The sequence below is a fragment of the Capsicum annuum genome, chromosome 11 (genome assembly GCF_002878395.1).
Source record: "Capsicum annuum cultivar UCD-10X-F1 chromosome 11, UCD10Xv1.1, whole genome shotgun sequence".
Lineage (NCBI taxonomy): Eukaryota > Viridiplantae > Streptophyta > Magnoliopsida > Solanales > Solanaceae > Capsicum > Capsicum annuum.
This window is the reverse complement of record NC_061121.1, coordinates 216,629,134-216,641,633: the sequence shown is the minus strand read 5'-3', so window position 1 is coordinate 216,641,633 and position 12,500 is coordinate 216,629,134. Positions and strand designations below refer to the sequence as shown.

Genomic DNA, 12,500 nt, shown 5'->3' with positions numbered 1-12,500 from the left:
TATCAAAGAGAACATTGATACCGATGTTGCCAAAAGTGTATCTAAACGTCGCACCAAAGCTATGACCAGTGTTTTAACACTCTCTAAGAAAAAAGTAAGAAAATGAGTTTTGGTGAAGAAGACAGGCTCTATTGCTAGGGGCAATCGTAAGCATGAGGTTACACAGGATCTAGGGGGACTTAGTCCTCAGTTCATCCAGAGCTTTTAAAAGCTCTGTGTTGCACAAACAGAGTCCAGGTCCTAGTGAGAAAGTATATAAGTACAGATGGATTATGAATGTACTCACTCGAGGGGAACGACAAGAAGTTCTTAATATGCAAGAAGTTTTTTTGTGGATGTATTTTTTATCCCAGTATTTTTTATCTACCCAAAATGGTGGAACTAATAGAGATTGTCAACTTCCAACAATTGAGTCATTTATTTGGGCTTCTAGTTTCAGTCTTGCATAAGTAGGAGGTTTGAATTTATCATGATTTAACCTTTTGGGGGGATGACTTATAATTAACATACCTATTTCATAATGTTAATATTGCACTGGTTGAAGACATGTTGGAAGGCTCTCTGAGTACCTATTGAGGGGGTCAGGTCTTTGAAAGATGAGCCTCGGTCTAAAGAATTCCTCAAGCATATTGGTAAGTTATATGAATTGAACTTCAAAAAGGTGAACTAGAAGTCTGTTAAGGGTAAGATTCAATTGTTGTTTAAATTAGTAAACAAGGCTCTTCTTCCTCGAACTAAAAAATGCACTACTCTCTCAAATGTTGATCTGGTGGAGTATCTCACCAAGTTCAAAAAGGTCAACCACCATGATATAATAATGGAGAACATACCTAAGGAAATTCCAACAAAGGATGGCAAACATGGGTTAGCTTAGAGTTCTTATTAAATACAGTATTTGCGTACTTCGATGCCCTGGAAAGTAGAAATCCTCCAAATAGATGTTCACTCTATCCACTTTGGGGATAATAAAAGTATTACACAAAAGGGCAGGGTGGATTTCAAATCTATTGTGTCTGAGTTGATTGTTGTGCAAACTAGGTTGATTGGTGAACTGGAGGATATGACTGCTCTTGCATCGTAAAAGGATATTGATATTGCTAGTTTGAAGGTTGCATTCAGAAAGCCAATGCAAAGGGACCTAGTGCTAGTGAGGCTCTTCGTACTGAGAATGATATCTTAAAGGTGAAAGTTACGGCATTGGAAACCAAGGTTGAGGACTTAACCCAACAGCTCCTGAAGAACCATACCATAGAAAATGAGTGCATCACTCTTCTTCTTTATCAAATTTTTAATCCTTCCCCCAGTCATGTTGACCTGGTCCCTTTATATCTTACTTGTCCCCCTCTTGTATTACTGGTGTGTCTAACCCTATTTCGTCTCTTGTATAGTGGAATTTTCTTTGTGCCTTGGTTTTTGTTACTTTTTATTAATTAAAATGTATGATGCTCTTATTGTCATGGATAATGAATATTGGTGCTTTGATGTTATCATTTTTTCTTTTTCTGACTCTCTTATTATAAATGTTAGTGTAGCCTTAATGATAATGAGTTAACTTGTTATTTAGTTCTGCATGGTTTACTGTTTTTCCTCTTTAATGTGTTAAAAGGGGAAAATCAGAGTTGTTCCACATGTGAAGGGTAAAGGTAAAAGGTTGTCAAATTCTCAAAGGGGAATAATAGTAGTAGTAATATAAAGAAATAGGTCATAAGAGGAATAGTACTTGTCTCAAAGGGAAAATGTAGGCATCTGTCTCAAAAGGAACATGCAACAGCCCCACAGCTAGTAGGTTATGCTAAAGGAACCTGGAATATGGGTTTTTCATCATCAAAAAGAGAGAAATTGTTAATTTCTCAATTTTGATAATAGACAACCTATTGTAGGGTCCCTATGATGCTAGAAAGACACTTTCGTTAATAACTAAAGATCTCCAGGTACCAGGTTCAATGATCTTTCGTACCCCTTGGCAAGTCAGCATTAGAGTTGTAGTGTGTAATTTTGGCAGAAAGTTGGTGGACATGGTTGCAGAAGTGCAACACCTTTTTGCCTCAACCAATGAGAAGAGTCCTAGGTTTTTTATATTCCCTATATATTCATGATGATGGAACAAGAAAAATCTAATTTTTACGCACAAGAAAAAGTAAATCTCTCTTGAAGCGCAAGGTTAGCAAAGCCTCAACCGCAATAGGGATCTACTCGACCAAACTTATTTTGTTATAAGATCTTGTTGCATTTAAGTCTTTATTTGGTGATCTTTAAATTTGTAGACTTAATCTCTTTAGTAAAATTGTTATAGGTTCATTTTAATGTTGTTTTCACAAATCTTAACAATGTTAGCTAGAGTTAATTAACATTTGAAGGCTAGGGTTAGTCTAGGTATTGAGTTGACTAGAGTTAGTCACTGGAGCTGGTAGCAATATATTTATTGTTTTTTGAGTCTTATAATAGAGTAGTTTCAAGATGGTTTAAGACAACGATTTTAATCCTTAAAATTGTGGAGTTTGTATTCAACGTTGCTTGAAGATAGTAAAGTGGTTAATAAATCCTACGAGGTAGGTCGTAGACTTACTCTCTTGAGTAAGGAGGTTTCCACATAAATATCTTGTGAAATTTATTTTTAGCTTTTTTTCTTCTTGTTTATAGCTACTTATTGTAAAGTTGTTTGGGGACCTAGTCCCTAGTCTTGTGGGCAACTCTTAAAGTTTTTCAAAACACATCAATACACCATCTATTTCATGAAAAGCATGGAGGGTAGTTGGTGGCTCTTATACCAATGATGAAACCTAAGAAAAATCACACCTCAAAAGCCAACTATTAAAATAGGATAGCCCAAGCTATATAAGTTATATGGATATTGGTGTTGATTATTTTGGGCTCGTAGTTTAGAGTAGTGGTGAAGGGTAAGATGACCCCTTTTTAGTTAAATCTCTACCAAAAATAACAATTTCATGTTGGGTGTAGGTGAGATTTCGAATAATCTAGGGTTGTAATCCTTATTGTAGTTTTGGACTAAACATTGAGGTGTGTAGAGTGACTTAGGACCTAAATGGTAGTGTAGGTGATGGTGTAACAGTTTAATACGATTTGTACTATATGTGCATGTTAACTATTTTGTATTGTATCTTATCGGTGCATGATTGTTTAGTGTGGTTTATTCAAATGACGTGGACTATGCTGTATTTCTTAACCCGTCTTATAGCTTATAATGGAATATCTTGGTAATTGGGATATTCTCATACTTGTTGGTCGGATAAGGTTGGCAGACTCTTGTGTCTAGGATTTAGGTACATGAATGGAACTTTTCCTCGCAGGTCATAGCTAGAGGGTGGTTACGATACCCATAGGGTGTATTTATAAGGTTCAAGTGAGTTTAACAATTCCATGAGTGAATCGGAGAATATGTATAATCCGATTTAGGCTGCCCAATAAGGCTTACCAGTAAGTGTGGTTTGTACTGGTACTACTATTGCTTACCCTTTTCGAGGAATAATCTCTTGCAAGAATTAGTGTTGGTTTCATGATTGTTGCGGTAAGTGATTCTTTAGTAGCTCCCACTCCTCTCACTCATGTGGAAATTGTGTCCAGCTTTACTTTTCCCTTGGTAGAACTGGTACCTGTTTAGACCAGATCCTAGGGTAATTTATATTTTCCGCATTTGTTTTGTAAAAATAGTTGTAATAAAGTTTGGTTATTGAAATTTAATAAAGTATTCTGCATATCTTCTTAAGGGTTGGTAAGAGGTTCTCTTATCTAGGTAGGTTAGAATAAGTGCCCTCACAATCTGATTTGAGGTCCCTAACAGGCAAGGGGTGCAAAGATAGTGCTCCTATACTCAAAATCACTATTTCCAATTTTCGAACTTAGATCAATGTCCTAAAAGTGTTCTAGAACTACTTTACACCAAAAATTTTAGGCATGATAACTCTTAAATCATGCATAAAATATTAGTTGAAACACAAAAAGGACCCTTTGAATTTTCTTGTTTTTCAAGCTTGTTTAACCTACAAACTTTAAGTTCCTTATGTTCAGAATGCAATAGAAGCATTATAAACGTAACAGAAGCAACATGCTTCGAGTTTTGAATCAACCAAGCTCCAAAAATCAAAACTTGAAAACCCCACTCAAAATCCTCTTTATTCAACATAATTCTAGCCTAATACAAGCATTTTCGCAAGGAATGAAACAATAGAGGGTAAGGCATCAAGTGTTACCTTGTTTCAATGATGAGAGCAAAGTGATCGAGGAATGAGGAGAGTGATCTTCCAGTAAAAGGATATAAATAGGAAATAAACCCATTTCCCCTCTCTTTAAACTGCTTCAGGCCGCTATAGCAGGATAAACACCACAATAGTGGGGTTCCACCCCAAGCCTGGGAAAAAATTTTAGGCTTCAAATTTTGAGCACTCAATCTAAATGTCCATAGTTGATGAGTCACTAGGTACCCGGGAACTCAGAGAAAATGACTGCCTTATTTCGCATTGTGCCTTTATGAGTACGTAAAGATCCTTCCTAGTTGGACTAGTAACGGGACTTCGATACTAAAATCTAGTGATCGAGGGTTGGTGGTCGTTTCTGTAAGCTTGTTAGGTAATTCAGTTTAGGTTTAGGGTTTGAGCATAAACTAGTTACATATCATATCGCTGAAAGGTAGTTAGGCTTAAACCTACACCCAGGACGGCCATTCTTCATGATCATTCGAAGACAAACAATGGATGAATTGATAAATGTTGTAATGACCTAATCCATCATTATTAGGAAATATTTCGATATGGATACGGGATTAGATTATTAGTGGGATTACATTTTTCAACTTATGTTGGTCACATAATCAGAAATTTTAGAATTTGAAAAAATTGAATTGGGCTGATGTCATGTAAGGCCCCAAGTCTATACCCCGAACGCTACACGGTACTTACGACCCTGAAGGACTACAAGCTAACCCATAACTGATATCTTCTGTGAGCACTGAATAATATATTATAATAAATGTGAAAAAATAGGATAAAATGCCATAAGGTTCAAAACATCTGAAATACTGAAATATATAACATCTGTAAAACTGAAAACTAATCTGAAAAGCCTATAACTGAAAACTATCTAAAAGTAGAGTTGATGGGACAACCCCCCAACTAACTCCATCTACTGAAATACTGAGTCTATTAAAATAATAAAATAAAAGAATATCCTCGATAGATGAAGACTTACTACTAAATTTGATATGTTGGCTGAATCTGAATATGTCTATGCGTGGTCGGGAACCTGAGCGTCCGAACCTATGATATAAGACATCATAGTGCAAAGAAAGAGTATGCGTCAGTACGTGGAATGTATTGGTATTCTAGATGAGGTAAGGCTGAATGCAAGGGTTCATATGCATGAACATTAACTGGATGAATGTTATAAGGTAACTAAACATGAGAGTACATAGATAATCTAAACTGCTGTAAATGCTGAGTAAACACTACTATGCATATATATATATATATATATATATATATATATATATATATACTGTAACTGAGCTTTTCTGAAGCTAAGTACTGAGTTTTGATACTGAGTAATTGATAATTTGAGATTACTGATGACTGAGTTACTGATACTGATTGACTGTATCTGGCAGTCCTGATTCTGTAAAACTAAGCTGAATTCTATTCTGAAGACTGAAACTGAAACTGAAACTGTGGGAGGTAATTATCTAACCGACATGCCCCAAATAAGATAAGATAACTGAGTTAGGGTCCAATCTATAACCCCAATTGGAAGGGTTTCAATACCGTGCCACGGGTAAAGACAAGCTGAGAGTTACCCTCATCTGGAAGGTACTCTAATGAGAATGGTGGAACCCTCAACTAACATGTTAAAATACCTCATCAACCCTCAACTAGAAGGTTTGATGTCTCAACCTACGCTGGTTACGTAGTTCTGGAACGCAACGACTGCTTCTAAGGATCACACCCTCTACTGATAGGTCAGTCCCTATCCTTGGGTACACTCGGTGCTGAATCCTACTCTCAACCGAATAGACACTGAACTGAACTGGACTGATACTGAATTTACTAAGTTTTCCTGAGTTTTGTAACTGACTAAGTTCTACTGAGTTCTATAACTGACTGAGAGTACTACTACTGATCATGACATGACTGAGACTATTCTGTAACTGACACTGGCTCTAGGTAAACGGCTAAATTGTCGAGTATTAAATACCCTCTGGACTCGATAGCATGAAAAGTAAAGCATAGCATAATCTTGAATAACATAACATTGTTCATTTTTTCATAATTCATCCATAGAGATATTTTATCAAACACTTGTAAGGCATCTACTTATACATGAATGGGGAATACATGCTATCATGTTATAATGACACTATTTCACTCACATAGGTATTTTATCAAACACATGGGGAGCATACTTGACTCATTAAATCATAAACATTTAGGGTTAACATGGTTACAATAATCAACTTACAAATTGAAGGGTTTATCATGAAGATCATGTAATTTAACACATATAATGATTAATTTCATAAAAGCTTGTAATTTAATCATAGACTAAAGCCCAATAATAACATGAACATGAATTCAAATTGAGAACACAAAACTGTTAAGATAAAGCAACTTTGAAGCTACAAATACATAAAGAAGGTACAATAAAGTAATCAAGACACGATTCTCTACCTGGAGTTGTAGACAACACTTTCTCGGTATGACTAGTCCACGAACTAAAGCATAAGATATATCTTCTAAACAAGGATTTCATTCTGTCAATAATTATTTGCAAATACGTAATATGCAAATTAAAATTAAATCAACAGAATAGAAGCTAGCGTAGGCTTAATTCATACTGTTAGAGAGCAATTTTTGCAGTTCTTTGATTGCAAACTGCCGCAGAGAGACACCACCAGGAAAAACACCTAAATCATTGTGGCTACTAGAATCATGAGCATCTTTCATCAGTGAACTCAAAACCACAAGGTAAAACAAGGGTGATGCAACAACCATAATACACTAAAAAAAAAAAAAGAAACAGGCTAGTAATCAACACATCACTCTCTACCTGGAGCTGCAGCAGATATTTACTCTTCAGAAAATCATCCAAAACAGAGTATACATCTTCTACAATACGACTCAATACTACAAACAAAAATTTTCATGTTAATGCTATGCAAGTTGAGTAAAATCAGTAGAAAAAAAGCTGGTGCAGTCTTAGTCATACTGTCTGAGAGCATTTCTTTGCGTTCTTTGGTCAATGGCAGCGGCCGACTGCTAGCAAAATCACGAACAACCATTGACTGAGGATCCAACTGTAAACCAACAAATCAATTACCATTAAAAATCACATTTCGCCTATAGTTTAGAAACAAAATAAAATAAGCTAGCTAATAACAGAGCTTCTGATCTACAACATAAGGTTTCAACCAAACACCATATCACCATCGAGAAATTCTTCAAGTAATGGTGATGCCTCAAAACCTTTGTCTTTGAGAACGCAAGCAGCTTCATCCTGTGAACACAAACCATTAAGATAAAGAAAGTGTGAAGCTCCAATCATATAAAGAAGGCATAAAAAGGTACCAAGAAACGACTTTCTACCTGGATTCGACCAACAAGAGCATAAGATATGCCTTCTACAAAACGGATCCATTCTGTGAATATAAATTTTTTGTAGAAAGTGAATATGAAAATTGAAATAAAAGAATTGGAGGAAGTTTATTATCAATATATATTTTTCGTAGATGAGTGAATATACAAATCAAAATAAAATCCGCATAAAAGAAGTTGGAGCAGGCTTAGTCATACTCTCAGAAAGCAATAAATGAAATTCTTCGAAAGCAAACTTCAACAGAGAGATACCACCACTGGGATCATTGTTTGTGAGAATAGGGGCAGCTTTAGTTTGAGAACATACAAAACCAAGGGATGAAGCTACAACCACTACAATACACTAAAGAAGTAATAACACATAGCTCTAGCATTCAGATTATACCAATTTTATTTTATTTTTGGTAAGAAAAATTGCATATTGATACGAAAGTGATATTTACAGAACTAAACAAGTTATTTCTCATATTATACAATCAACCTAAAATTCATTCCGGCATTAGCTTATCATGTATCCCTTTCGTAAAGGGATAGTCAATTGGTCGCAGACCAGCCAATCTTTATACCAATCAAATAGCAAAATAGGTATGCATGCAGAATATACACACGGATAAACAAGACCCAAATTGAGAAAAGCAACAAATTGAGAAAAGCAACAATATACTAAAGGAAAAAGCTTACTTTTTTTTTCAGGAGGCTCACTGGAGGAGCTCTCGACTTGCTTCCTTTTCCTGCAAAAAAAAAAAAAAAGAAAAATATATAGGTAGTTCTACAGAAAGTATAACCCTGAAGGGTAAGGGAGGAACATAATTACAATAACAACATGCTGAGTAAAAACTACTATCTCAAAATCCTCGGCTAAAACTTAAAGAAAAGAAGAAAAAAATAATAAAATTCTTATTTGTTCGATTCCAGTTCACCAACTCCTTCCATGGGAGGTTTGATCAATGAGAATTAGGAATTTTGATAGGCACGGACGAGTATTCCTGTTCTTCTATGCTTATACTAGTGGCCTGGCGCCGCCCAATATTTATGCTTTACTAGCAAATTTGCCTTAGAGATATCATGCTAAATAAATAAGATTATAATTTAAATTTATTTTTCAATAAATACATTTTAACAACTTAGTTATGAATATTTTCTCTTATTATAGAAGAGAGAGTTGGGTGGCTGAAGAAGCACTCTTTCGACATGTCTGCTTCAGCTGCTTGCTCCGTAATTTTACTATATTACTCTTAATTAATTATTATAAATTATTTACATATTAAAAAATAATAATATTTAATAAAAAAATTAAAATAGACATTTATCATATGTCTACGTCAGCTGCTTTAATCATAATTTTATTAAATACTATCCTAATTAATTATTATAAGTCATCAAAATATTAAAAAATATATATTTAATAAAAAAGGGTAAAATAGATATAAAATGATAAGTTAATTCTTGATGTTTTAAATTAACTTCACATCTTATACGAGGACCACTTAATTTTTTTCAGAAGTATTTTTTATAGTAATTTTGTTATATCACTTCTAATTAGTTATTGTGAGTCATTTAAGATATATTTGGTTTGTTGTTTCAATCGTGATTTTACTATATCACCTCTAATTGAGTTGGGTGGCTGAAGCAGCTCTCCGTCGACATGTCTGCTTCAGCTGCTTGCTCCGTAATTTTACTATATTACTCCTAATTAATTATTATAAGTTATTTACATATTAAAAATAATAATATTTAATTAAAAAATTAAAATAGACATTTATGACATGTCTACGTCAGCTGCTTTAATCAAAATTTTACTAAATACTATCCTAATTAATTATTATAAGTCATCAAAATATTAAAAAATATATATATATTTAATAAAAAAAGGTAAAATAGATATAAAATGATAAGTTAACTCTTGATGTTTTAAATTAACTTCACGTCTTATGTGAGGTCCAATTAATTTTTTTCAGAAGTATTTTTTTATAGTAATTTCGTTATATCACTTCTAATTAGTTATTGTGATTCATTTAAGACATATTTGATTTGCTACTTTAATCGTGATTGTACTATATCATATCTAATTAATTATTATGGTCTAAGTATTATGTCACTTAAATTGAAATATAATGAAAAGTTTTATAAATCACAATAATTAAAATCTTAGATTATTTTTAAAATGTAATTGACTATCAATGCCACAAAATTTTGAACAGGGAACAAAAAAGTATTATAAATTACAATAGTTAATAGCTTAAAATATCTAAAAAAAATTAATCTGTTATATATTTCAAAAAAAATGCGTACAAAATATTATAAATCACAATAATTAATAAATTAAAAAATTAAAAAGATATAAAATATTTGATTGACTCTTGAAATTATATCAATGTCACTTAAATTGGAATAAAAGAAAAAATATTATAAATCACAATAATTACAAACTTAAATTATTTTTAAAATATAATTGACTATCAATGCCACAAAAGTTTGAAAAAAGAGAGTAACATATATTATTTAAAAACTAAAAATAATAATTATAAACTACAACAGTTAACAGCTTAAAATATTTAAAAGTATATTAAAAGTATGATTGATTATCTAAATTTTATTTGTGTCGCATAAAATGAGACAAAAAAATCATAAACTGAGCCCGTATTATCTAAAAAACAGTAATATAGGTCCATCAAATTTTATTTTTTATACTCTTTATTAATTTATATATTTGTAGAGTTTAATTTTGATTGTGAATTAAAATTTTGAAATATAATTATATGTTTTAATAAATTCTGATTATTAATATAATTATTATTATAATATTAATTTAGAATAAATATTGGGCGTACTTCTTCTCACTAGTAGCTTGTAAAGGGTAAGTATAACATTTTTATAATATAAGGGATATAAGTTATATTTTAGGAGCATTCTATTGACTAACGGACCGTATTGATTTGTTGGCATTTGGTCTGATAGTAAGACAAAAGAGTGTTCGCAGTTCAATTTGAATAGTTTCACAAGAAAGAAAATTAAATCAATTAAGTTGGTTTTTTAAGTATTTGAATCATATCAAATTAATTAAGTCGATTATTTTAGGTTTATTCGAATTTTTTTGACTTTTTTATAAATATTGATTTAATCTGCATGTATTTCGCACGTGTAATGTTTGATTATTTAAAATTAAATAATTTTGTGTATTGCAGAGATTTTTAATAAAATGTAAAAGTTCAGATCAGTTTTCAAAAATCTTTCACATTTTAATATAATAACTAGTTTAGTTATACACGCCTCGCGCATGTACCTCACTTTAATGAGTTAAAACATTACACTAAAAAGGATATTTGTTTAAATTATAAAGACGAATACAATAATTAAATTCAACATCTTTTGAACATGTAAAGATGAAAAATTTATTAAATTAAACCTAAACTTTATCAAAAAATCTACCACCTGTAAACTGCAACAAAAAAATACGATGATAGAGACAATAAAACAATACGATTAAATCTAACTTTTACACAAAAAATTTCTCAAGGCCGTCCAACAGTCATTTAATACCTATAAACTCTAATAAAATAATACGATAATAGAGATATAATAATAAGACAACTAAACCTAACATTTGCACAAAAAAAACATCAAAACAAAGATATCAAAACAATACAGTTAAACCTAACCTTTTCTAAAATAATTCTTCAAAGCTGACCAACATTTATCTAGCATCTGTAAATTACAACAAAATAATACAATAAAATAGATATCAAAATAATACAATTAAACTTAAATTTTACACACAAAAATTTTTCCCTAGCCGATCGACATTCATCTACAACCTGTAAACTACCACAGAATAATAAACTAATGGAGATATTAAAAAAATATGATTAAACCTAACCTTTACACAAGAAATTCCTCAAAGCTAACCGACATTTATCTACGACATGTAAACAACAACTAAACAATACAATAGTGATCGCAAAACTTCGATTTTGATGAATATAATTCATGTCTGAGCAAAATTTTGACTTTAAAGAATAACTTAAATGAAAACAAAGAAGATATATATATACACATGTTGAATTCTATTATATTGACAAAAACAATAAAGAAGTTGAGGGTTAAAAAGTTAAGGATCCACCAATCTAGACACTAACCGAATCATTGAAACATACGCTCTTTGTTTTATTAAGTTGTAAATAAACTTTTTTTCATGCAATAGAAGGCTAGAAAACCGTAATGAATGCAAGAAGAAAAATCTAATTAATCATCAATCAAAATCAAAACAAAAAGAAAACAAAAGATTTTACCATAAACAGTTTAACGTGCATCTCAATATTTATAGAAGTATTTCTTTAATAAGATTCTATTTTAGGAGTATTTTTCTAATTTATCAAAGAAAAATATTAATTATTTTTCTTTTCATATATTTTAGGAGTCTAGTTAATAATAAAAAAAATTAAATAATAAATTAAAGAAAATAGTAAAAAGACAGTTTTGCCTAAAAGATAATCTTTTAATGAAGGGCAAAAAGTTCAAATCACTTTTCTAAAGATGTTCACACTTTTAATATATTATAGATATAGATTATAAATTATAGATATAAACATAAATATATGCATATATATATATTTTACCACCAGAAGTTCCAAGTAGTTGACAAATCATCACTTTTATGTTTGCCATATAGTTCCGCTTTTTCTTGTTGCCACGGGCTAAGAAAGATGTATCAATTTGAACCATATTTGTATTACGATTATATATATATATATATATATATATATATATATATTTAAGTCAAATTTTTACAAAATCATTGATTACATTTTTATTACATTTTTATTAAGTATTTAAAATTTTAAAAAAATCTAATACTTCTTAAATTTTTCTTATTTTAACGATTTTATATTTATTTTTATATTT

General features: G+C 31.3%; 1 protein-coding gene across 7 annotated transcripts; it reads right to left on the bottom strand.

The window, feature by feature from the left end:
• Positions 1–4,690: 4,690 nt before the first annotated feature.
• LOC107847040 lies at positions 4,691–8,696 on the bottom strand. Of its 7 annotated transcripts, none has more exons than XR_001667276.2 (8): positions 8,280–8,696; positions 7,590–7,642; positions 7,431–7,500; positions 7,213–7,300; positions 7,054–7,130; positions 6,842–6,924; positions 6,675–6,757; positions 4,694–5,270 (listed from the first exon to the last, which is right to left on the bottom strand). XR_001667276.2 is itself a non-coding variant. In XM_016691287.2 (7 exons), exons 2-7 carry the CDS (start codon positions 7,610–7,612, stop codon positions 6,740–6,742), a joined length of 345 nt encoding a protein of 114 aa, XP_016546773.1. In that variant the 5' UTR covers positions 7,613–7,642; positions 8,280–8,696; the 3' UTR covers positions 6,476–6,739. The 7 variants fall into 7 exon arrangements, 2 of the variants coding, with proteins under 2 accessions (XP_016546773.1, XP_047255745.1); XR_001667277.2 differs by having other exon boundaries at positions 4,696–5,270; positions 6,842–6,927; XR_007047428.1 differs by having other exon boundaries at positions 4,697–5,270; positions 6,842–6,910.
• Positions 8,697–12,500: the final 3,804 nt, after the last annotated feature.